This window comes from Pongo pygmaeus, chromosome 18, assembly GCF_028885625.2.
Source record: "Pongo pygmaeus isolate AG05252 chromosome 18, NHGRI_mPonPyg2-v2.0_pri, whole genome shotgun sequence".
NCBI lineage: Eukaryota > Metazoa > Chordata > Mammalia > Primates > Hominidae > Pongo > Pongo pygmaeus.
This window is the reverse complement of record NC_072391.2, coordinates 704,623-729,812: the sequence shown is the minus strand read 5'-3', so window position 1 is coordinate 729,812 and position 25,190 is coordinate 704,623. Positions and strand designations below refer to the sequence as shown.

The 25,190-nt window shown below is 56.1% G+C and overlaps 1 protein-coding gene and 1 long non-coding RNA gene across 5 annotated transcripts in view; one reads left to right on the top strand and one right to left on the bottom strand.

Moving 5' to 3' along the window:
• Positions 1–22,887, bottom strand: part of RAB40C (RAB40C, member RAS oncogene family) — a 37,109-nt gene extending 14,222 nt beyond the window's left edge. The window contains exons 1-2 of one of the 4 annotated variants that reach the window (XM_063654752.1): positions 21,654–21,711; positions 20,978–21,150 (exon numbers count right to left, since the gene is read on the bottom strand). In XM_063654752.1, coding sequence (XP_063510822.1) covers positions 20,978–21,119 — 142 coding nt within the window. In that variant the 5' untranslated portion in view covers positions 21,120–21,150; positions 21,654–21,711. Of the gene's footprint in view, positions 1–17,766; positions 19,723–20,977; positions 21,151–21,285; positions 21,360–21,653; positions 21,712–22,280 lie in introns of those variants that run through there. The other 3 variants (XM_054455278.2, XM_054455277.2, XM_054455281.2) reach the window with 3 other exon arrangements.
• LOC134738568 (uncharacterized) lies at positions 22,165–23,423 on the top strand. Its single transcript, XR_010124375.1, has 2 exons — positions 22,165–22,380; positions 22,884–23,423. It is a non-coding gene; the product is annotated as an uncharacterized LOC134738568 (long non-coding RNA).
• The last annotated feature ends 1,767 nt before the right edge of the window (positions 23,424–25,190 follow it).

Here is a 25,190-nt window from a genome sequence, read left to right as displayed (position 1 = left end):
TCACAGCAAGCCAGTCAGGAATCCTGCTCAAGTCCAGGGCTATGCACGTCACCCAAGTCTGGACCTGGGTGTTGCCCACGACTCCCACTAAGGCCCACATAAGGAGCTGAGTCCTTAAGGACTAAAGACAAACTATCCTCTGGGGAAAAAAATATGGAAATTATACTTTTAAAAAAGCGCAAAGGACTTGAATAGACATTTCCCCAAAGAAGAAAAACCGACGACCAAGAAGCAGTGAAAAGGCATTCCACATCATCGTTCAGCAGAGAAACCCATCCAAGCCACCACCACACCACGACCCAGCCTCTCAGAAAAGGGCAACTGGCAGCAAGTGCCGGCCAGAGTGCAGAAGCCGGGCCCTCCATCCGCTGAGTGTGCTGCGTGCTGCTGCACTGTGCTCTTGATTCTACAGGTGAGGGCGGCTGTCCCTGCTCTTGATCCTACAGGCGAGGGCGGCTGTCCCTGCCCTTGATTCTACAGGTGAGGGCGGCTGTCCTGTGCACACTCACAAGTGAAACAACACTCTTCAGGGAGGACCCGCGCTCAGGCCATCCACACCCTTCCCACACCTCCCTCCTCCCACAGTTCTGTGAACCAGGGACACATGGACGGAGAGGCCTTGGTCCTTTTGGTCCTGGCTGTTACAGCCCCCACGAGGCTGACTGGAGAGGCCAAAGTTGGACACCACGATTGCCACAAAGGGCATAGCTGCTTCTCCTCAACGGTCACCTCCACGTGCCAATGTGGCCAAGCAGGCGGGCGCCAGCAACACCCGCAAGACGGATGCCGATGGCCCAGGGACTCCCCTAGGCCACCCCTAGATGGCGCCATGGCCCAGGGCCGCCAGGAGCCATGGCTGCTGCAAAAGGGGCGGGGGCACCGGGAAAAGCCTGGGGACCGCGTCAGCCACCCACAGAGCCGGGGCCTCTAGAGCACCTTGCTCTTGAATCAGAGGCGGCTCTGGGATGCTCCTCCCACTGGGTGTCTGCGTCCCACCCATTCCACAGGCTCCACACCTGGCTGCCCACAGTGCGCGTCAGAACAGGATTCTCAGCAACAGTGAAGAGGAAAAGTTTAAGAAGACTATGAAACAACGTCCCCATGGATACCATTTAGACACAAACAGCGGCCTGTTCTCTAAGCACAGTTAGCCGAGTGTCTTGTTCCCAGCAAGCCACAGCCACCGACCACACGGAGCCCTCTGACCACACAGGGCCCCAGGATGTCGCTCTAGAAAAGGTCTGGACTCTCAGAGGAGGGACAGGTGTCAGGATCCTGGGGAGGGGGCCCTTGGCCTAGAAGGTCTCAATTATCCAGGCAGGGTCAGGGCAAGTGGGTGACAGGGTGGGGCAGGGCGGGGCAGAGGGAGGAGCTCCTGGAGGCACAGAGCAGTGACCCGGGAGAGGCCTGGAGCCCACGCTGGGGGACGGCGCAGGGGCAGGGGCAGTGGGCTCCGGCTGCAGAGCTCAACACCACCCCATAAGGGGGTCCCTAGGTATCAGCTGTGACATATTCTCTCGGTGTGCTGTTCATTTTTACCTCCTGTTGAAATGTCTTTTCAAAAATAAGCTAAGCTAATACCCGGTTCAGTGAAAAGGCAAGGGCGCCAGTGAGGGTCAGCTGCTCCCTGCAGGCCCACTGAAGCCTCACGCAGCACCAGCAACTCCTGCCATCCTTCCCCCTGCTCTCCTCCTCATCTGCTAGGCGCCACAGACCTTGCTCACCACCTCAGGTTTACTGTTCCCAATAAACCTCTTGTTCATCTAGCCCCAGCCAGGCGCTGCCTCTTAGCCGACCTGAACACAACCCCACGAGACACACGGCACTGTCCTGGTCAGAGCCGGCTCCACAGGACAGGCGCTCTGACCTCAGGAGACAGAGGCAGGAAGGTCAGAACACCTGTCCTGCCACCAGAGCAAGCCACCGGCGCCTGGGCTGCTGGTTCTGTTTACCGCACAGGGTGCCGCTTCCCCACCAGTTACAGGAGACCAAGTCTCAGCAAGCGGACTCCCAGCTGGGCTGGTGTGAGGCAACATCTGGCCCTGGCCTGGCACCCGAGCCACCAGGCCGGTGCCGTTCACATCCCCACCCTCCTGTGGGACCCATTCTGTTTTCTAAAAGCTTTTAAGGCATGTTCTTTGACCACATTGTTCTGGGTGGTCTTTTTCGTACTCTATGGCCCTTGCAGTCTGGAGACACATCCTGACGTGCCTCAGTTCCCCCCTCCAGGCACACAGCTCCCGCCCTCCATCCTGAGCCGCGCCAGCCAGGGTAACCTCTGCAGGGACCGCCCAGTTGTTTTTTAATCTCTTTTTGTTCTATTTTCTGGGAGATGTCCTCAACTTTCTTTTCTAGCCCTTCTATGGCTTTTGAAAAATGTGCTGCTTATTTATAATTTCTAAAAGCTCCTTCCGGTGCTCTGAGCATTCCCCTCTGGCAGCGTCCGGCTCTTCAATCGTGGATGCGGTATCTCTGATGACGCCAATGGTAAGATGTCCTTCCCTGAGCTCTTTTCCTGCCTGTCTGGGTCTTTCCTCACATTCTGGTGACCCTCAAGGACAGACCCTAGCCAGGAAGGTGGTGACTCTGGCTTCTAAGTTGGGGCTCTCGGCGGCATCTCATGGCCGCTTCTTTTGGGCTGACGGTTATCCTGCCATTATCCTGCCATGGGCTCCCATCTGCACACCAGGGGGCCCCGAGTTCCCAGGCAAGGAGGGGCTTGCTCAGGCCACCAGCTCCCCGCCACCCTGTCCCCCGCCATGCCCAGTGGTGTCTGGTGTCCACGACTCAATTTTCCCAGAGAATAAACCTCCTGTGCTCCCTGCTGGGAACCACACCAGGCACTGCCCTGACCTCCCCTTCCCCTCGCATGGCATTCCAAGCAGCTCGCATGGCCCCTCACACAGCCACGGCAGCACCGCTGTTCCCAAACCATCACCTCTCTCACCTATCAGTCCACGTTTTTATTTTTATTTTTTGAGAAGGGGTCTCGTTCTGTCACCCAGGCTGGAGTGCAGTGGCACGATCTCGGCTCACTGCAAGCTCCGCCTTCCGGGTTCACGCCATTCTCCTGCCTCCAACTCCTGGGCTCACGTGCTCCTCATACCTGAGCCTCCTGAGTAGCTGGGACTACAGGTGTGCACCACCACACCTGGCTAATTTGATACCTTTTGTACAGTCAGGGGTCTCACTGTGTTGCCCAGGCTGGTCTTGAGCTCCTGGGCTCAAGCAATCTGCCCACCTTGACCTCCCAAAGTGCTGGGATGACAGGTATGAGCCGCCACACAACTGAAGCACAATCTCGGCTCATGGCAACCTCCACCTTCCGGGTTCAAGTGATTCATGTGCCTCTGCCTCCCAAGGAGTGGGGACTACAGGTGCCCGCCACCATGCCCAGCTAATTTTTTTGTATTTTTAGTAGAGATGGGGTTTTACCATGTTGGCTAGGCTTGTCTTGAACTCCTGACCTCAAGTGATCCGCCTGCCTCGGCCTCCCAAAGTGCTGGGATTACAGGTGTGAGCCACCATGGCCAGCCGAGTTTCATTCTTTTCAGGATGGTAAAGGGAATGCCACAACCATTTGTCTAGAAGGGGCCTGGGTCTGATGGCGCTGAGGGCCACAGATTGGCAGCCTGAAGCCAGCATCCTGGGCCTCCCAGGTTTGGCACAGCACCTAGCCCTTCAGGATCAAGCAAGGACAGAGGACCAGGTGGGAGCTAAGCAGGCTCAGGAGTGATAAGGTTTGGCTGTGTCCCCACCCAAATCTCACCTTGACTAATCCCCACAGGTTGAGGGCGGGGCCAGGTGGACATAATTAAATCACGGGGGCGGTTTCCCCCATACTGTTCTTGCGAGGGTAAGTGAGTTCTCCCGACACCTGATGGTTTTAGGAGGGGCTTCCCCCTTCACTCGGCACTCATTCTCTCTCCAGCTGCCCTGTGTGAGGTACCTTCCGCCATGACTGTAAGTTTCCTGAGGCCTCCGCAGCCTTGCGGAACTGTGAGTCAATTAAACCTCTTTTCTTTACAAATGACCCAGTCTGGGGTATTTCTTCCTAGCAGCGTGAGAACAGGCGAGTACATGGGAGTGGAGGCCGCCCAGGAAAGTGTGGAGGGAGGTGGGGATGGGCACAGCACGTTGCCTGGCTGCAGACTCAGGCACCCTTCAGAGGGGGTCTCACAGCATCAACCTGAAAACAGGCAGTGGAGGGGGAGGAAGGGGTCTGAAAATGTCACTGAGGCGTCTTGCTTTACCAGGTGCGACTTCGTTTTCTTTTTTCTTTTTTGTCTGCTTTACCAGGTGCGACTTTGTTTACTTTTCTTTTTTTTTTTTTTTTTTGAGACGGAGTCTCGCTCTGTCGCCCAGGCTGGAGTGCAGTGGCATGATCTCAGCTCACTGCAAGCTCCGCCTTCCGGGTTCCCGCCATTCTCCTGCCTCAGCCTCCCGAGTAGCTGGGACTACAGGCGCCCACCACCGCGCCCGCCTAATTTTTTGTATTTTTGGTAGAGACGGGGTTTCACCATGCTCTCGATCTCCTGACCTTGTGATCCACCCGCCTCGGCCTCCCAAAGTGCTGGGATTACGGGCGTGAGTCACCGCGCCTGGCTCCCCCCCCCTTTTCTTTTTTTGAGATGGAGTTTCACTCTCGTTGCCCAGGCCGGAGTGTGGTGGCGCAATATCAGCTCACTGCAACCTCCACCTCCCATGTTCAAGTGATTCTCCTGCCTCAGCCTCCCGAGTAGCTGGGATTACAGGCACCCACCACCATGCCCAGCTAATTTTTTTTTTTTGTATTTTTAGTAGAGATGGGGTTTCACCATGTTGGCCAGGCTGGTCTCAAACTCCTGACCTCAGGTTATCCACCCACCTCGGCCTCCCAAAGTGCTGGGATGACAGGCGTGAGCCACCGTGCCCAGGCGACTTTGTTTTCAACAGTCATCAATGTCCTGGTGGTCTGGGGAGTGGACGTGGCACCTATGCCCCTGCCCGTGGAGGCTGATCTTCCCAGGGACTGTCAGCAGAGTTGCTGTAAGGCAGCCGAGGAAGGCTGGCTGCTGAGCCTGCGTACTACCCCCGGCTCGGGAGTGGGACCCTCGGCCACCTGAGTGGAGGTTCCTTGGCTCACGTGGCAGTCTGTCTGTCGAGGCCAGCCTGCCACCAACAGCCATGTTCCTGCAGGGCACAGTGCAGGGGCTGTTTGCTGCTGAGTTGCTAGCATGGGACTCTGCAGACAGGATTAAGGTGCGCAATCTCGAGGTGGGAGATTATCCAGGATTATCTGGGTGGGGCTAATTAACTACGTGAGTCCTTAACTGCCTTTCCTGGCTGAGCTACAGATGAGATAGAAGGAGAGTCAAAGCATGCGAGGTACCTCACCCGCCATTGCTGGCTCTGCAGATGAGCAAGGGCCCTCCGTGAACAACGCAGGCAGCCTGGAGAAGCTGGGAAAGGCTTGGCTCGCACTCAGCAAGGTGCTACTGCCAGTCCTACCACCAGCAAGAACAGAATTCTGCCAGCCTCCCAATGAGCAAGAGAGCATCTTCCTCTAGGGCCTGCAAAAAGCAAAGCCCCAGCCAACACCATGACTTCAGCCCAGGGAAACCCACACTGGACCGAGGACCGAGAGGACCATGTGACAGCCAACACCATGACTTCAGCCCAGGGAAACCCACACTGGACCGAGGACCGAGAGGACCATGTGACAGCCAACACCTTGACTTCAGCCCAGGGAAACCCACGCTGGATGGAGGACCGAGAGGACCATGTGTCAGCCAACACCATGACTTCAGCCCAGGGAAACCCACACTGGATGGAGGACCGAGAGGACCATGTGTCAGCCAACACCATGACTTCAGCCCAGGGAAACCCACACTGGATGGAGGACCGAGAGGACCATGTGTCAGCCAACACCATGACTTCAGCCCAGGGAAACCCACGCTGGATGGAGGACCGAGAGGACCATGTGACAGCCAACACCATGACTTCAGCCCAGGGAAACCCACGCTGGATGGAGGACCGAGAGGGCCATGTGTCAGCAGTCACAGAAAAGGAGTAGAAAGGCCATCTATTTCAGCCCTGTATTTATTATAAATAAACTGGATCCAAATTAAAAATCCACCCACTGGGGAATGGTTACTGACAGAATAGAAATGTTCTATGGCTATTACAAAAAAACAAGCTTGCAGCCGTCAGCATGGCTAAAAGGAAGGCAGGACTTAGAACAAACAGGACTCTCCCTCCCTCCTGTGGGACAGAAACTGTGTGACTGCTTTGGAAAACGGCTTGGCAGCATCTACAGAGGCCCTACAGCCCAACTTCCACCCCTCAGTACGTCCCAACAGCAATGGGCACCTGTGTTCACCAAACGCATCTGAGACTCCTCAAAGGAGCACTGTGAGAATCACCCAACATGGAAACCATCCCAAAGCCCATCTGGAGTGGAGCCAACGCATTGCAGCCTCGGCACATGGGAGACCACTCAGCGCAGGGAAGGAGGGAGCAACCGCACTCAACCACGTGGCCGAAGCTCACGCAGAAGACATGGAAAGAAGGCAGCCAGACCCAGGAGAGTTTGCCCTGCATGGCTCCACTGACGTGAAAACTAGACAAGGCAGATGAGTCTACAGCGACATGCCAGGCCGGGGGCAGAGTGTGAGGCCTGCAGAGGGCAAGGCTACGAGGGCTGATGCTTTCTCAGGCTGGCATGCCTGTCCGCACTCACTGAATTGCAGACTTTAAAGGGGTTTTTTTTGTACACAAATTACACCTCAATAAAGTTGATTAATTAAAAGATGGAAAGCTGACAACATCAAATGTTGGCAAAGATGTGGAGCACCTGGAACTCTCATGCATTGCTGATGGGACTATGAAACAATGGGGCTGCTTGAGCAAACAGTTTTCTCTTTTGAGATCAGGTCTCACTGTGCTGCTCAAGCCAGAGTGCAGCGGAACAATCACGGCTCGCTGCAGCCTCCAACTCCTGGGCTCACGCGATCCTCCTGCCTCAGCCTCCTGAGTAGCTAAGACTATTACAAGTGTGCGTCACCACACCAGGCTAATTTATTTATTTTTTTGAGACAAAGTCTCACTCTGTTGCCCAGGCTGGAATGCAGTGGCATGATCTCAGCTCACTCCAACCTCCACCTCCTGGGTTCAAGTGATTGTCCTGCCTCAGCCTCCCAAGTAACTGGGACCACAAGCACCGCCACCACACCAGGCTAACTCTGTATTTTTAGTAGAGATAGGGTTTCACCATGTTGGCCAGGCTGGTCTCGAACTCCTGACCTCAAGTGATCTGCCTGCCTCGGCCTCCCAAAGTGCTGAGACTACAGGCGTGAGCCACCACACCCAGCCCCAGGCTAATTTTTCAATATGTTTATAGCAACGGGTTCTCACTATATTGCCCAGACTGGGCAATCTTATAAATTAAAACGTACACTCATATATGACAGCAATTCCACTCTTAGATATCTACCTAAGGGAACAGAAACACCTTCAGAAGGACTCACATATATTCTAGAGAAACACCTTCAGAGGGCCTCATGCATATTTGTGTTATAGTTTAGTGCTAGTGCCACTGAACTGTATCCCTACATATGGCTAAAATGATGTGTTTTCTGTATTTTACAAGAAAAATAATTAAAAAAAAAAAGTTTTAAAAGAACTAGTTCTGAGCCGGGTGTGGTGGTACATGCCTGTAGTCCTAGCTGCTAGCGAGGCTAAGGTGGGAGGATCAGTTGAGCCCAGGAGGTAGAGGCTGCAGTGAGCTGAGATCGTACCACTGCACTCCAGCTGGGGCAACAGAACGAGAGTCTCAGAAAAAAAAAGAACTCGTTCACAGCAGCATTATTCATTCACACTACCCCAAACCAGGAAGTAACCCAAACGTGTATCAACAAGGTAAATGCATAAACAAACTGGGGTATATTTGTGCAAAGGAATATTACTTGGGAACAAAAAAAAAGAATCTACTATTGTACATCATGAATAAGTTTCAAAACTGCTGAGCAAAAGAAACCAGGGTCTGCTTTGTATCCATGATGTCTGGAGGAAAAAGCAGCCCATGTGATGGAAGCCGACCGCTGGGGGCTGGGGGCTGACGCGGCAGGGCCTGAGGGGCTTCTGGGAGGGGGGCTTCTGGGAGGGGGGTGGAAGTGTTCCTGATTTTGATGAGGGCACTGGCTGCACAGGTACATACATGTGCCAAAACTCATAGAACTGTACATGCAAAGAGGGAACATTTATTACACAGACATCATCTCTCAATAAAATTGATTTAAAAAAATTAAACCCACAGGGCACTGATCTGCTTTGAATTTGGAGGTCTAAGGATGAGGGGACTGGATTACCCTACAAGAGAGCCTGAACACATATCAGAGCCAGATGTGAAGGCGCTGCCTGTCCCCAAAGACCTGGGGCTCTAAGTCATTCACGTGCGGGGTCGGCGCTCTGCGTTCAAGCTCCCGGCATATCACTCCCCTCGGATGTCTTCTGAAACAAGGACGGCCCACGTCCACCAACCCCACTGCAGGCAAACCGGCACCTGCCTGCTGGAGGACAGTAAAGGAAGGAAAAGTTATCTAACAAATTTCAAATGTGTCTGTCTACGCCAGCATGCCAAATGTCAGAAGAAATTCTAGGGCAGTTTGTGGACCGGTTTCCTGAGAAGCTAGAGCTTTTACTTAACGCCTTAAAACCCACAACAAGCCAAAAGGGCTCTCGTGTCTACAAAGAGCAGGCACACTTGGCACAGAACACCTGGCTAAACACAGAACATTAAGAAAACAAAAAACACAGCTCTGGCCCCAGCTACTCAGGAGGCTGAGGCAGGAGGATTGCTTCAGCCCCACGGTTCAAGACCAGCCTGGGCACCACAGTGAGACCCTATCTCTTAAAAAAAAAATTCTCCTCTCCCATCTTTTAAGGAGCAGATCCCACAGCTCTCAGATTATTTTCAATGATTACAAATCCAGCTTAGTGTGGCTTAAACCCCAATCTCATGTCCGCTTTAAGACTCATTTCCAGCTGTGCATGGTGGCTCACACCTGTCATCTCGACACTTTGGGAGGCCAAGGTGGGAGAATCACTTGAGCCCAGGAGTTCAAGACCACCTGCCTAGGCAACATGGCAAGACCTCAATTCTACATAAAATAATTTATTGGCCAGGCACAGTGGCTCATGCCTGTAATCCCAGCACTTTGGGAGGCCAAGGTGGGTGGATCACCTGAGCTCAGGAGTTCGAGACCAGCCAGGCCAACATGGTGAAACCCCATCTCTACTAAAAAAAATACCAAAAAACTAGCCGGGCGTGGTGGCAGGTGCCCGTAATCCCAGCTACTCAGGTGGCTGTGGCAGGAGAATCGCTTGAACCCAGGAGGCAGAGGTTGCAGTGAGCCGAGATCGTGCCATCACACTCCAGCCTGGCGGACAAGAGCAAGACTTTGTCTCAAAAATAAAAAAATAATTTATTACAAAATTAGCCAGGTGTTGTGGTGCATGCCTATGGTCTTAGCTACTTGAGAGGCTGAGGCGGGAGGATCACCAGAACCCTGGAATTTGAGGCTGCAGTGAACTATGATCACTGCACTCCAGCCTGGAAGAGTGAGACTCTATCTCTCTAATTAAACAAAACAAAACAAAACAAAAAAACAGAGATGACCACTGCTAATGTTGTCATATATTTCATTCCACAATTATTTTACATACTTAAGATGCCTCCGAATCAGTAGTTTTTTTGTTTTGTTTTGAGAGCTGTTGCCCAGGCTGGAGTGCAGTGGTGCGATCTCGGCTCACTGCAACCTCCGCCTCCTAGGTTCAAGCGATTCTCTTGCCTCAGCCTCCTGAGTAGCTGGAATTACAGGTGCCCGACACCACACCCCGCTAACTTTTATACTTTTAGTAGAGACGGAGTTTCACCATGCTGGCCAGGATGGTCTTGATCTCCTGACCTCATGATCCACCCACCTCGGCCTCCCAAAGCGCTGGGATTACAGGCATGAGCCACCACACCCGGCCCTTTTTTTTTTTTTTTTTTTTTTCCTACTTTTTTTTGTAGGGATAGGGTCTTGCTATGTTGCCTAGTCTGAACTCCCAGACTCAGGGGATCCTCCTGCCTTGACCTCCCAAGTAGCTGGGATTATAGGCGTGCGCCACCACACCAGGTCCTGTGTTGTGATGTTTTAATATTTGACAAACTTATAAGCATTCCCTCTCATGTAATTTTAGGATTACAATTCTATTTTTCATGAGAATCTCCTGTCTGAACACTGCATGCGTGGCCCTAGTGAACTGACTGAGACTGGGGGAATAGTCCCAGCAATGATCACCCGCCTGACGCGGGTGCGGTGGGGACCTGCCCGGAGTCTGGCACACAGGGGCACTCAGCACACACCTGAGCAAACTCACACTCTGAGCCAGATCCCGGCGACCCGGGCTCTGCAAACTGACGTGCGGACACTGTTGCTCTTGAGCAGAACAGCCTTCTGCCCAGCCCACCTAGGGCAAATGTAATGCCTCTAACAGGCTGGACACAGACGGTTTCTCCTGTTCTTTCATTTCAATTCAGAAAGGATGGACGCTTTCAGAATGAGCAGATACTTAGTGATACAGCCTTGATGGTGCAGATAACACACAAAAAATCATAGTTTTTGGTACTACAATTTTTTAAAAGTCAAACCAGCTCCACACACACATGGGAGCTACAGCTTCTATCTCTATTCCAGACACGAGCAGCAGGCACGTTTACTGAACGGTGAGGAAAACTAAATCAGGAGGGAAGAGCTTCAACGCTAATGACCAGGAGGTGGCTCTGCAAGGAGGCTAAGGGTCTAAATGCAGAGGCAGACACAGGGGCAGGCTGCTCCGGGGGTGCCAGAGGGTCCCTTCCTCCACGGCAGCCCAGGAGAGCCTCACGCGGCTGCCACACACCAGGCCCTGCCACAGTTGTAACTGCCAGCTCTTCACAAGACCGAGACTGGAATCAAAACCTTTCTGTTCCCCCACAGGCAAAACCTGGGCAGTCACCACTTGCTGATAATGAATTATGTGTTAAACTGTCTGTGTGACGCACGTAGGCTCCAAAGCTCTTATTTATTTTATTTAATTTTTTTGAGATGGCGTCTCACTCTGTCGCCCAGGCTGGAGTGCAGTGGTGCAAACTCGGCTCATTGCAACCTCTGCCTCCCCAGGTTCAAGCGATTCTCCTGCCTCAGCCTGCTGAGTAGCGGGGAATACAGGTGCATGCCACCAGACCAAGCTAATTTTTGCATTTTTAGTAGAGACGGGGTTTCACCATGTTGGTCAGAATGGTCTCGATCTCTTGACCTCGTGATCAGCCCGCCTCGGCCTCCCAAAGTGCTGGGATCACAGGCGTGAGCCGCCATGCCCATCCGGCACCAAAGCTCTTTTAAAAAGTCCAACATAACAATATTTTAAACTCGGCAGATTAGGTGACATCCATTTTTATTACTTACACTTTGCACTTGCTATTATTACTATTATTATGACTACTATTTTGCATATACTCAATTTTTAATAAAGTAATTTAAGAAGCTGACATACTATCTATCCCTCCCCACCAGGAGGACACAGGCTCTTTAGAGAGATGGCCACTTCCAGGGCAGCCAGGACCCACATCTGCTGGAAGTACCAGACTGTGCCAGGACACAGGGAGCTCCGGGAACTCAGGGCATAGCCCAGGACGCAGGTGCCGCCTGAAGAGGCTCCAACATCAAGGGGGCCGTGTGAGTCGAAACCAGACAGGAAAGGAGTATGATGCCACGAGGGAACAAAACCTTGCGAATCCACGCTGACTGATGCCACGAGGGAACAAAACCTTGCGAATCCACGCTGACTGATGCCACGAGGGAACAAAACCTTGCGAATCCACGCTGACAGTAGTGAACGCCCACGGGCATGCATTTTCACGTACATGCCTATCGACAGAAGCAGCCATGGCAGCAGCGCACATGGAGGAGGCATGGCGTGGCCCCAAGGGAAGCCGCCTCCTCCTTGCTGACCCGGTGAAGCGGGTCCTGCTGGCATCAGCTGACCCAGCGACTCCTCTCAGGCAGGAATCAGGTGGGCCCAAGACTCTGCGGGCAGCCACTAGGGCTGTGGCTGGCCGACACGGGCAGGCACCAGCCTGCCACTGCCTTGGCAGAGCCTGAGGACACAGACACCCCTCGGAGCAAAGCCGGTGGCACAAGCAGAGAAGGGCCCCCTGTCAGTGGCAGCTTCGGCCGGGGCCTGGGCTCTAGCCACACTCCCCTCCCCTGCAGCAGGGACTTTCTGGACCGAAACACAGCACCTTGGCAACCCTGATCAGTGTCACTGTGTTTGTGTTCGTGTTCAGAGTCCTGAATCCTGATGTCATCTACCCTATTACCGCCCCTCCCAGCTGGGTCTGACACACAGGCTCTCCCTGCTCTGCCCAGTGGCCGACAACGTTGCTGTCCAGGAAGTCAGGCGAAAGCCCAGCAGCAGCCGCCGGCCCCGGGCAGGGAAAGCAGCACCCAGGCTCCCACCAGGTCGCCCACACTGCCGGAGCTGCTGGAGAGTGCTGTGCTTGACCGCCCGGCCTACATCTTCACTCAGGGTTGACATGAGATTCTTACATCCGGCCGCTGTACAAACTGTAAAGGACCTGCCCATTTCCAGGACTCAGCTCTCCTCTTCTTCCATCCTCTTTTATTTTTTATTTTTTGAGACAGGGTCTCACTCTGTCACCCAGGCTGGAACGTAGTGGAACAGTCAGACTCATTGCAGCCACCACCTCCCAGGCTCCAGTGAGTTTCCCACCTCAGCCTCCCAAGTAACTGGAACTACAGATGTGCACCACCACACCCAGCTAATTTTCTTTTTTTTTTTTTGTGAGACAGTCTCGCTCTGTCACCAAGCTGGAGTGCAGTGGCACGATCTCAGCTCTCTGCAACCTCCGCCTCCCAGGTTCAAGCAATTCTCCTGCCTCAGCCTCCCGAGTAGTTGGGGCTACAGGCATGCACCACCACGCCCGGCTAATTTTTGTATTTGTATTTGTATTTTTTTTTTTTTTTTGAGGTGGAGTCTCGCTCTGTCACCCAGGCTGGAGTCAGTGGCATGATCTCGGCTCATTGCAAGCTCTGCCTCCTGGATTTATGCCATTCTCCTACTTCAGCCTCCCAAGTAGCTGGGACTACAGGCGCCCGCCACCACGCCCAGCTAATTTTTTGTATTTTTATAGAGACACGGTTTCACCATGTTAGCCAGGATGGTCTTGATCTCCTGACCTCGTGATCGACCCGCCTCGGCCTCCCAAAGTGCTGGGATTACAAGTGTGAGCCACCACGCCCGGCCAATTTTTGTATTTTTAGTAGAGACGGGGTTTCATCATGTTGGCCAGGATGGTCTCAATCTCTTGACCTCGTGATTCACCCACCTTGGCCTCCCAAAGTGCTGGGATTACAGGTGTGAGCCACTGCGCCCGGCCTTTTTTTTTTTTTTTTTTTTTTTTTTTGTAGAGACGGGGTCTCACTATGTTGCCCAGGCTGGTCTCAAACTCCTGGGCTCCAGCACTCCACCTACCTCAGCCTCCCAAGGTGCTGAGATTGCAGGTGTGAGCCACCGCGCCCAGCCCTCTGCTCTTTTCCAGGGATGCTGAGCTGGGCGGGGCACAGTGGCTCATGCCTGTAATTCCACCAACTTTGGGAAGCTTAGGCGGGCGGATTGCTTGAGGTCAGGAGTTCAAGACCAGCCTGGCCAACACAGCAAAACCCCTGTCTCTACTAAAAATGTAAAAAATTAGCCGGGTGTGGTGGTGCATGCCTGTAATCCCAGCTGCTCAGGAGGCTGAGGCAGGAGAATCGCTTGAACCCACGAGGCTCAAGAGGTTGCAGCGAGCCAAGATAGTGCCATTGAACTCCACCCTGGGTAACGGAGCAAGACTCCGTCTCAAAAAATAAAAATTAAAAAAAAAAAAAAAAAGGATGCTGGATGGCTGTCCCTCTCATGGGATGGACATGTCTTTCATCAGGGTCAGTTTACGCAGCCAGGACCACATCACCCATCCAGGATTCGAATCCTTCCCAGTTTGGTTTGAGGACTGTGTTCACTGTAAAGACGGCGAAGGCTGCTCAAGGGCCGAGTGCCTGTGTTTCCACTCTGCCATCTGGGAATACGGGACCAACTCTTCCCTGCACCCTTTCCACAGCTCCGGGCCCCCCAGCACCAAGGCCTCCGCACGCCATGCTGAGAAGACCCTTCCACATGCCCCTGCCACCACCCCCTCATCACCAGCACTAGAACCTGGCTGCTCCTGAGCCCCTCCCATCCCATCTTACCTGGACCACCTCCCCCTGCTACCTACACATGCAGCACCCTGGCGGTGTCTGGTCGTGCCCTGGTCTTCCGCCCCACACCCATGGGTCCCTGCGTCTCCACAGCGCCAATGCCCTTGTCCCTCCTCTAATTTCTGAAGGACAAACGTCCAGAAATCTCTGCTTTACTCAAAATCCTGATCTCAGCAACAGACAGCCGTGCACTGCCGGTATCAGAGTGTGCCATCATCCCCAGGTTGGCTCAGAAGCCTCCTCCCTACCTCAGGCTCAAAGTGCGAGTCCACCCTGCTGACGTCTGTTTACCTTCACTGCCAAGAGGACTGAAGAGGCCCCTTTTCCACCCAGCTCCTGCCCTGAGGATGCCCACAGCCCATGGTCTTGGCAGCCAGTCCTTCTTCCCGCAACTGCTTCTCTTCCCACCGCCTTCGTAACTTCTGGTCCCTGACACCCGCCAGTTCCACAGTCTGCACATCCTTCTCCCGACCACCCAGGAAGTCAGCCCAGCCTGACAAGCAGTCTCCCCGCCTTCTCACAGTGGTTCGGCAGCGTTCTCTGCAGCAGGATGCTGGACAGTGACACCTTTCCCTGCTTTCTCCAAATGCCCGGCGGACGACACCCTGGCTGACATGGCCCCTGGGCCCCAGAACAGCCCTCGGTGGGGTGGCATCCATACCATGCGCTGCGCAGGGGAGGACTCAGCTGTGATGCAACCCCTTCCTGTTCTACGCCAGCTCACAGGGGCTCCAGACCAGGGTAGGCGGCAGCTTTTCAGGGACCAGCAGCTTCGCGCCTTCCCAGCTGCAATCTTCAAATAGAACAAGAGGCGAAAGTACCTGCAAGGACCCAGATCCCTCCCTTGTGTCCTTCCCACCCACCTCTCAGCTCCCCGATATGGCTTCCTTCCTGAAACACTGTTCAATTTACTCATCGTGCAACTCACAACACGTGCGCTCAACACAAGAGTCATCTGTGTCCACACCACCCTGCGAGAGACCTGGCTGGCACTGCCGTGCACCTGCCATGCAAGCATTTGCCCTGTTACCTGTGAGCGCTTAGAGCGACTGCTAAGGACTGGAGGTGGACATTAACTCACTTGTCCAAAAGTTCTGGCAACTGGCCTCTGGACAAACTTAACATTAAATATTCCACCTACTAACTTAACAGTTTCCTGAAAATTTAAGTAAGGCCATGCTAGTCCAACTTATAAAACAGCACAATTAGAGGCCGGGCACGGTGGCTCACCCTTGTAATCCCAGCACTTTGGGAGGCCGAGGAGGGTGGATCACAAGGTCAGCAGTTCGAGACCAGCCTGGCCAACATAGTGAAACCCCATCTCTATTATAAATACAAAAATTAGCTAGGTGTGGTGGCAGGCGCCTGTAATCCCAGCTACTTGGGAGGCTGAGGCAGTAGAATCACTTGAACCCGGGAGGTGGAGCTTGCAGTGAGCCGAGACCGTGCCACTGCACTCCAGCCTGGGCAACAGAGTTAGACTCCATCTCAAAAAAAAAAAAAAGAAAGAAAGAAGAAAAAAGTTATAATGACCCACAAGAGTCCTACCTCCTGACCACACGGGTTCTCAGATGCCAGCCAGGGTCACCCCAGGGCTGGGGCGGTCCTCTGAGGCTTGGATCTCAGGAGAACTTAGTGTGCACGGTGCAGCAGAAGCAGGTGTGTGGCAGCCGTCCCCAGGCCCAGGTGGAGGTGAGGAGGACAGGGGAAGAGCCATGAAGCCCGCTGCTTCACAGGAGGCCTGCAGGACGGCTCCTCCCGGACCCCAAGCCCGCCCCTACAGCTGCCGCCTCCTGAGCCTCAATCCCTCATCTGCACAGTGGGGGTGGCGCTGCCTTCTCACAGGTGGTGGTGGGGGCTACACGGGGGCAGTGGAAAGCGCCCACCAATGCTGGCAGGCAGCACTCATCACATGCTGGCAGCATTAGCTGTTGCCATGGTGATCACCCCTGTTCCTCCCACAACAACACCCTGCTGGAAAACCCGGCACCTCACAAAGGAAAGGCAAACTCCAAAACACTGCCCCAGAAAACGAGCAAAACCCCCGAGGCAGGTGGATCACTCGAGGTCAGGGGTTTGAGACCAGCTTGGCCAACATGGTGAAACCTGTCTCTACTAAAAATACAAAAATTAGCCAGGCATGGTGGCAGGTGTCTGTAATCCCAGCTACTCAGGAGGCTGAGGCAGGAGAATCACTTGAACCCAGAAGGCAGAGGTTGCAGTGAGCCGAGATCGCGCCACTGCACTCCAGCCTGCGCAACATAGTAAGACTCCGTCTCAAAAAAAAAAACCAACAGAAGGCACAGGGAAGCCACGCACGGCTGTCCAGTCACCTAAAGACACACAGCTAGAACCTCCCGGGAAACCCTCAGCTAGCCCTGGGGATAAGCAGCCGACGACACATCCGTGGTTTTCACTCAGAACAATGAAACACTGAGGAGCCTCTGAAGATAGCGTCCCCTGGAATTGGCCACTTCAGAGCCACGAACTTCAAGCCAGATGAGAAGAAACGTTTGTAACTGTTTGGAGAAAGCTCAGGGAGTTGTGAAGCCGAAGAAGCTGGGACACCCACACAGGGTGCCCTTGCTCTCACGGGCACAGCAGGCAGCATGTGGCTCCACAGACATCTCAGTGACCATCAGGCCCCAACACCCACAGCAAACCGCGATGTTAGCCTTGCCGTGTCCACAACCGCCTCCCTCCGTTTCTCCCCACAACTTGCTGGGCTCAAAGGACTGGAGTGTCACTCAGCAGCTTCCACCAACACTGAACCCCAAAGGAGCAGAGAGAGAAATAAAGTCAAGCCAGGATTAAGCCCCTCTGAAGTCTTCCAGGACCCGGGCACGCACCCTGACCCACATGGCTGGAGGCAAACTCGCTCCCAGGAAGGTTTGTAGGGACCAGGTGCAGAGGGTGGAACTGCCTTAGTCCAGGGCCTTCCATGCCCCCTGCAGAGCAGGAGCGGCTGGGCTTGGGGGAAGGGGGTGCACCCTGTGCGGGTGGTTCCTCGGGGCCAACACAGGCCCACCACCCTGGCTCACACCCTGGAGCCTGACTGCAGGTTCGCTCCAGAACTGCAGCTTTCTCCTCCCCGCCGCGTGCACCACCCACACTCCTGGATGAAGCATAATTCCTGCCGGGTAACTCGCCACCATCACCCAGGGGCACTCTATGCAAAGTGCTCTGTTCTGTCCTGAAAAGAGCATGAAGCACTCCCTAAGATCACTGCTGGGTGTCAGAGAAAGGAAAGCCTTTCCAGACCTAGAGATGCAGAAACCCAGCACACACCCACATTAGGAGACATGGAAGAGCTCACAGGGGCTCCCACAGGTGCTGGGCGTGCAGTCACACACCACTGCCTCAGGTGCCAGTACTAAGAAAAAGGTCACTTTGATGACTCATTTGTTTGTGAAGCTGGAGAGGGCAATGTACGCTCACACACCTGTCTGAGGAACATGCCAGACAAGACTCCCAGGCAGGTAAGCGATCCGGTGTGAGCTGAAGGAGGTGTGGGCCATGCTGGAGCAGCAAGCCCTGCACAGAAGGGGCCTCCCTGCCAAGGGCATCCACTGCCCAGCAGGCAGCCCTGAAGAAACATGGAAGCTGGAAACACAGAGGGCACCTCACAACAAAGGAGAGAAAGCAACGCAGGTTAACACACACGTCCTCCCCACGAGGGCCAGAGACCTAAAGCTCCCGCTACAACTCTTTCAAAGAGAATAAATTCTCAAGATGCTGAGTCCTGAGAACCAGCTGCTCCTGAGCTTCTGAGACCCCGAACAGCCCCCTCGGGAAACCCTCAGATCTACCAACTTCACCCTGATGAACAGGGCTGGCTCCTGGGGTTGGCAAGCTGCCACCTGACCACAAAGACCTGCTCCTTGTGCTGTGCACATCTTAACCTTGAGGCCTTAGACACAGAAAGCGCGTTCCACAGCCCAGAGGCGCCCCCTTCTCTGCTTGAGGCCACAGGACTCCTGCGGGGACCTGGAAGTGTGCCCCGGGCCCTGAGAGCACGTGGTGTCTTTCTAAGAGTGGACTTTCCTCTCTGCTTCTGGTCCAAGCCACTGTGAGCCTCTGAAGTCTCTGCAAGCAGGCAGGTCTCCACGTCTTACACAACACTGGCCCCACTTCAGCGAGCATGTCAGAGGAAGTGTGGCAATGCCCCACAGCCCGACGAAGGGGACCGGGAGGAAGGAGGGTCCTGTCTCTCCAGCTCCTGGCTGTGTGGTGCAGTTAGAGTAGGCGAGCCGGCCAGCATGGCTGAGCCGGCCCTCAGAAGCACGCATTCATGTCCTGGGAAAACACCGACCCTGATGAAACCCAACCCTTCCCGTGCTCTTCCGAACATGCACAAACACGCACGCCGCCAGCCTCCTGGGAGTGCGCAGCGCCCCTGGAGCCAAGCTTTAGAAGGCAACGCCACCTTCACAATCAGCTTGGCCACCCACTACCTGAGTCAGGAGTTACCAACTATGGGGCAGTCACTGTCAAGCGCAGGTCCAGGAAGCTGCGGCAGGTGCAGGGGCCCAACGTGTGAGCCCCCAATGCCCCGGTGGGCCTTTCACTTCCCCCCACCTCAAAATGGACCCAAAGCTCTTCCTCCCTGGCCCTTTCCAACCCCTCCTCCAGGCTGAGGCCAAGAGCACAAGCTTCCAGAGCCCCTGGTGCTGCTGCCCACTGCTGAAGCCGTGCCAGGAGGAAGCATGCTCAGCCTCAGTCCAGGTAATCCCACACTCTGCCAACCCCCGAGTGACAGAGTGGGGGAAGCTGCGCCCACACTCTCTGCAGCCAAAGGCAGGCAATTCAGCAAACAGCAGACGCTCAGGGCAGTCAGACAGGACGGACAAGAGCCCAAGAAACAAAGCAAGGGGAGAGGGCAGGGACCACGAGAGGTAAGTTTGCCAGCATAGATGGCATTCCCTGAAGCACAGATGGACTCTGGGGAGGCTGGATGCTGACTGCTCCCAGTTCATCTGGGGCCACATCCCATTTGGCTGGGTCCAGGCCCCCATGAGAGGGGATGAGGACCACGCCATCTCACTGACCCTGTTAACCACCTAAATTAAAAGGCACGCTCAGGCAGGCAAGCCCCAGTGACGCCACCTGTCCTGTGTATTTTAGCCATCCAACTGGAAGTTAAAAACAAATGTTCAGGCCGGTGCGGTGGCTCACGTCCGTAATCCCAGCATTTTGGGAAGCCGAGGCGGGCGGATCATGAGGTCAGGAGATTGAGACCATCCTGGCCAACATGCTGAAACCCCGTCTCTACTAAAATACACACAAAAAAATTAGCCGGGCGTGGTGGCATGCACCTGTAGTCTCAGCTACTCAGGAGGCTCAGGCAGTGGTGGCACGTGCCTGTAGTCCCAGCTACTCGGGAGGCTGAGGCAGGGGAATCGCTTGAACCCAGGAGGCGGAGGTTGCAGTGAGCCGAGATTGTGCCACTGCACTCCAGCCTGGCAACAGAGACCCCATCTCAAAAAAAAAAAAAAAAAAAGAAAACAAAACAAAACAAATGTTCAGTAACTCATTACAGAGATATTTTCTTCCAGCACAAAGCGTTGACTCCCTCAGCAGTAGGTAAATACCTCAGGGGAACAGCGTGCCTATAAGGACCTGTCATCTGTGCACGCTCAAGACAGGGTCCCAAGAGCAGCCCAGCAGCACCTGCCACCAGACCTGGGTCCATGACACCTTCCCCAGGCCCATGACACCTTTCCCCAGGTCTATGACACCTTCCCTTGGACCCCAGATGATCCTAGACCCATTACACCTTCCCCTGAGATCCCAGACCATGACACCTTCCCTTAGGCCCATGACACCTTCCCCTGAGATCCCAGACCCATGACACCTTTCCCCAGAGCTATGACACCTTCCCTTTCAGATCCCAGATGATCCCAGACCCATGACACCTTCCCTTAGGACCATGACACCTTCCCCCAGGCCCACAACACCTTCCCTCAGACCCCAGATGATCCCAGACCCATGACAGCTTCCCTTAGGACCATGACGCCTTCCCCCAGATCTATTACACCTTCCCTCGGACCCCAGATGATCCTAGACCCATGACACCTTCCTTCTGGCCCATGACGCCTTCTACCGGGACCATGACATCTTTCCTCGGACCCCAGATCCTGGACCCATGACACCTTCCCTCGGACCTATGACACCTTCTCCCAGACCCCAGATCCTGCACCCATGACACCTTCCCTCAGGCCCATGACACGTTCCCCCGGGCCCATGACACCTTCCCTCGGACCCCAGATGATCCTAGACCCATGACACCTTCCCCAGGCCCATGACACCTTCTCCAGGACCCATGACGCCTTCCCTTGGGCTCCAGATCCCGGACCCATGACACCTTCCCCTGAGATCCCGGACCCGTTACACCGTCCCCCAGACCCCGGGTCCATGGCACCGTCCCCGCTGGGCGCGCCCCTCTGGTCCGTCCTCCTGCTCCCCGGCGTCACCTCGGGACTGCAGCATGGGCACCCCGCAGCCACCGACCTACCGAGTCTGGAAGCCAGGCAAAGGCGTTCCTGGGAACGTTCGGCGACGCCTGGAAGGGCCGGGCCAAGGGCGAGCTCCGTGTGCCCAGCTCGCCGGGCTCGGGCCCCGCGCAGCAGCGCGCGCCGCGGGCCGGGCCTTACCGTTACTGTAGGCGTACGGGGACTCTGCCGCGCCGTCCTGCAGGCTCTCCAGGATCTCGCCCTTGCCCACGTCGCTGTCGCCCACCAGCAGGAACTTGAGCAGGTAGTCGTAGCTCTTCACCGGACTGCCCTGCGAGCCCATGGCCGCGCCGCCTGCGCCCCGCGCCGGCCGCCTGCCGAGGCACCGCCGGGTGAGGCCGCGGCGTGAGAGAGCCCGCGCCCCACACCTGCGCCCGTTGCGTCCGCCCCACGGCGGCCGAGTGGGCGCGCCCGAAGCCCAGCGCCAGCCCCGCCCCGCCCGGGCTCACCTCAGCCTCGCCGCCGCCCCGCCGCTTCCCGCACCGACAGGGCCACCGCACCGCCCCACCCCCGGCCGCGCAGCCGCCATTGGCCACCCTTCGCCCGCCCTCCTGAGCCCATTGGCCCACTCGCCCGTCCGTCACGACTGCCCCGCCCTCCCCGCGTTCCACACGGCGCCGCCAGACCTCCACTCGCACCGCCTCTTCACCGCCCCGCCCTGCCTTCCCGTCGTCACTATAGGTCGCCCGCCGCCCTCTTTCCCTCAGCCATTGGCCTGTCTGCACGTCTGTCATGACCTCCCCTCCCCCGCCTTTCCCACACGGCGTTGCGGAGACAGCAGACGCCTGCCTCATCGCCGTCGCCATTGGCCACTCGCCTCCTGCTTTCCCGGAACCATTGGTTCGATTATAAGTTCACCAAGATCATTCCCTTCCCTGCGGCTGCCTCCCAGAGAAATCCCAGAGCCGCCGGCCGCCCCGCCCCCGGCCCACAACGTCATTGTCCTCGCCCGCCCCCTCGCCGGCGCCATTGGGTCGCTTGCACGTCCATCACAGCTCTGCTAACCCCGCCCCTTTCCTACACGCTTGCCAATCAGGGGCTCGGAAGTCCAGGTTGTTTGTATCCGCCCCTTCAACGCGCGGACGGGCGGCAGGATGCAGGCGCGCCCGGGCCGAGGCGATGCGGCTGAGTTCGGGAAACGAAAGCCCCTCGCAGGCTGCGCCGCCTGCTTCCGCAGAGACCTCAGAGGGAGCGGCGGGGTGGTCCCGGGCGCGTCCTCTCCAAGGCGGTGCGGCCAATCGGCGCTCGATGAGGCGGAACTTCCTTTCCGGGGCAAGGGCGGGACTTCCGCCCGGCAGCGGCGGTGCGGACCCTTGGGTCACCACTGAGTCTGCAAAGTCGCTGAGGTTCTGGGACCCCGCGGCGTCACCGAGCGTGAGCCTTCCGCCCGAGGACGCGGGGAAGGCGGCCGGCGCGAGCTCAAGACCCGGCCCGACGTGCTCACCGCGGCAGCGGTGCCTCCTGGACGGGGACCCAGGGCCCGGACCGCACTCTTCCCAGGGGCGCCGCCGAGCCCTCGTCCCTGCCGGGCCCGGCAGCCGCAGGTGCGTGGGCGAGCGAGGCGGCTGCGTCCGCGGGTCCCGGCGTGGGGTCGGGGGTTGAGTGGGCACGTGGTTCTTTCTGGGGTGACGAAAAGGTCCTACCGTCGTGGGGATGGTCCTGCCGCTGTTGGTGAAGTTACTAAACGTCAGTGACTCAGTCGGAACGGGTGAGCTTTGTGATACGTGCTCTGCGTTCAGTAACGCTGTTACAGTCGTCAGTAAAAGCAGTAACGTCAGCGCTGACCCAGCGCAGCCCTCTTCAGACCGGGTGCGGAGCCCGTCACGTCTGCCCCGCCGGCGAGGAGCAGAGCCCGGCAAGAACCCTCCTCCAGAGGGGCCCAGACCTGGGCTGTGCCTCCGGGAGCAGGTGCTGTTTACACAGAGGGACGCCAGGACGGGCAGCCCCACACCTCCAGTGACCTCCCGCCCCCCAGAGCTGAAGACATGGCCTTGACTAAGCGGCGACCACATCGACGCACCAGTTTTTTTTTTCTTTTTTGAAACAGGGTCTCCCTTTGTCGCCCAGGCTGCAGTGCAGTAGCGCGATATCGGCTCACTGCAGCCCCTACCTCCCCGGCGCAAGCGATCCTTCAGCCTCAGTCTCCCCAGTAGCTGGGACTACAGGCGCCACCATGCCCGGCTACCTTTTGTATTTTTTGTAGAGATGGCGTCTTGCCAAGTTCCCCAGGCATTAACCCGGAATCAACCTGGCGGGTCAGGGAGAGCCTCTTCTGCTCAGAGGTCATTGTGCCCAGACTTGAGCCCTGGCTGTGAAGTCCCTGAGGCCCCTCACTCCAGGGACGGGAAGCACCAAAGATGTGATGTTTCCTCCTCGATTTCTGAGACTGCCTGGAAGGGGGGATAGTGGTGAGCGGCTGTCTCCCCCTTTCCTGAGAACATAAATCAGAAACGCTTTCTGACGCCAGGCACGGTGGCTCATGCCTGTAATCTCAGCACTTTGGGAGGCTGAGGTGGGTGGATCACCTGAGGTCAGGACCAGCCTGGCCAACATGGTGATAATCCCCTCTCCACTGAAAATACAAAAATGAGCCAGGCATGTTGGTACGTGCCTGTAATCCCAGCTACTTAGGAGGCTGAGGCAGAAGAATTGCTTAAACTCGGGAAACGGAGGTTGCAGTGAGCTGAGATTGTGCCACCGCACTCCAGCCTGGGCTACAGAGCGAGACTCTGTCTCAGAAAAAAAAAAAAAAAAAGTGGCTCAAAAATAAACAATTAAAAATGTTCCTATGGTCTTCAGAAAAATAAACTTTTTTGAAAAAAAAAACAAAGTAAAACGCTCTCCAGACCCAGCCGTGGGCCACTGCTGCCTAGTTCCCACCTTCTGAGACAAGAAAGGGCCATCCCCTGGCTGATGAGGAAGTCAGGTTTCTCCCACTGGACCTGCCCACCACAGCCTGTGGACACAGCCCTGTAGGTGGGGACCTGTGGTTTGGGTTCAGGAACCTTTCCATAGGGTGAGATCCTTGGAAAGCTGCTGTGCCCTCTGACCTCCCAGCCTCCGAGCAGAAAAGTGTCACAGGGAAGCCAGATGGGTCTAGGGCAGCAGGCCCAGTGAAGGGAAGGACGGACAGACGGGTGCCATCCTCTGGCATCCAGGCCTTGTGGACCGAGGGGCTGCGCCTCCCAGGCAGCTGCGTGCACTTACGCAGGGTGTCCCGGGGTCCACTGTGGCCAAGCCAGGCCTGGGCAGGGGCAGGACACCATCCCTGCAGCTGAGGGATCTCAGGCCAGGGGCAGGGCAGCCAAAGACAGTGGAGTGTGGGAAGAGACCTCCACCCCGAAGTTCGGGGTGAGCCGCCACCTGGGCACCCACTTGTTGAGCAGTCAAGGTAATTCTGGGCCCATCTCGGAGGCCTGAGCAGTGTCTGGTGGAGACCCTGACAGCCCCCTGCTGCCACGCCCCACACTCACTGGCCATGGCAGAGATGGTCCAGGACACTAAGCGGAGCCTCTGTCCAAGTGAGGGGCTTGGGGGACAAAGGGAGCAGTTTGGGGTGTCCACCCTGCCCCCGGGGAGCCCAGCGGCCGCCGGGATGTCCTCAAAGTCCTGCTAAGGGGGTGGACAATTGCCCAGTGGGGCAGACAAGCCTTGGCCCCTGAAGCCCTGTGCCCAGGGAGCACCTACAAGTTTCAGCTACTCAGGGACCCCCCAGTCCTGGCCTGCTGCCAAGGGGAGGCCTCACTCACATCCCATGCGTGGACAGAGCCAATCACCTTGGTGGACACAGCGCGCAGTGGATGAGGGCAGTGAGGGACAGAGCGTCAACATGGTCCCATTTCTGTGAACAAATTAATGACAAGGGAATGTGGCTTTGCAGCGGAAAACCCTGCGGACAAGACCTCGACCAAGTAGTCACGTTGGCATCACTGGGATGAACAGGTGCCCTCTGCTGCTGCCACAAGCATGAGCGGCGTCTCATCATGAGGGTCACCAGCAGACCCAGCCGGGGATACTCCTGAGTAACGGGCTCCATCCCTAAGCCACCAGGGGCTTTGGAGACTGGCCCATGACACGTGGGACACGCTGGAACGGGGTCGGTGGCTTGGACGGCATCCGTGCAAAAGCCCCAGGTTTGAGCACCGCACTGGCTGCCTTGTTCTGAGGAAATGCACGCTGAAAATTCCAGAGCCAAAATGGGCAGCTGACTCAAACAGTGCAGAAAAACATAAAGAATGTGCTGGCTGGGCCCGGTGGCTCACACTTGTAATCCCACCACTTTGGGAGGCCGACGCAGGCACATGGCTTGAGCCCAAGAGTTTGAGACCAGCCTGAGTAACATGGTGAAACCCCG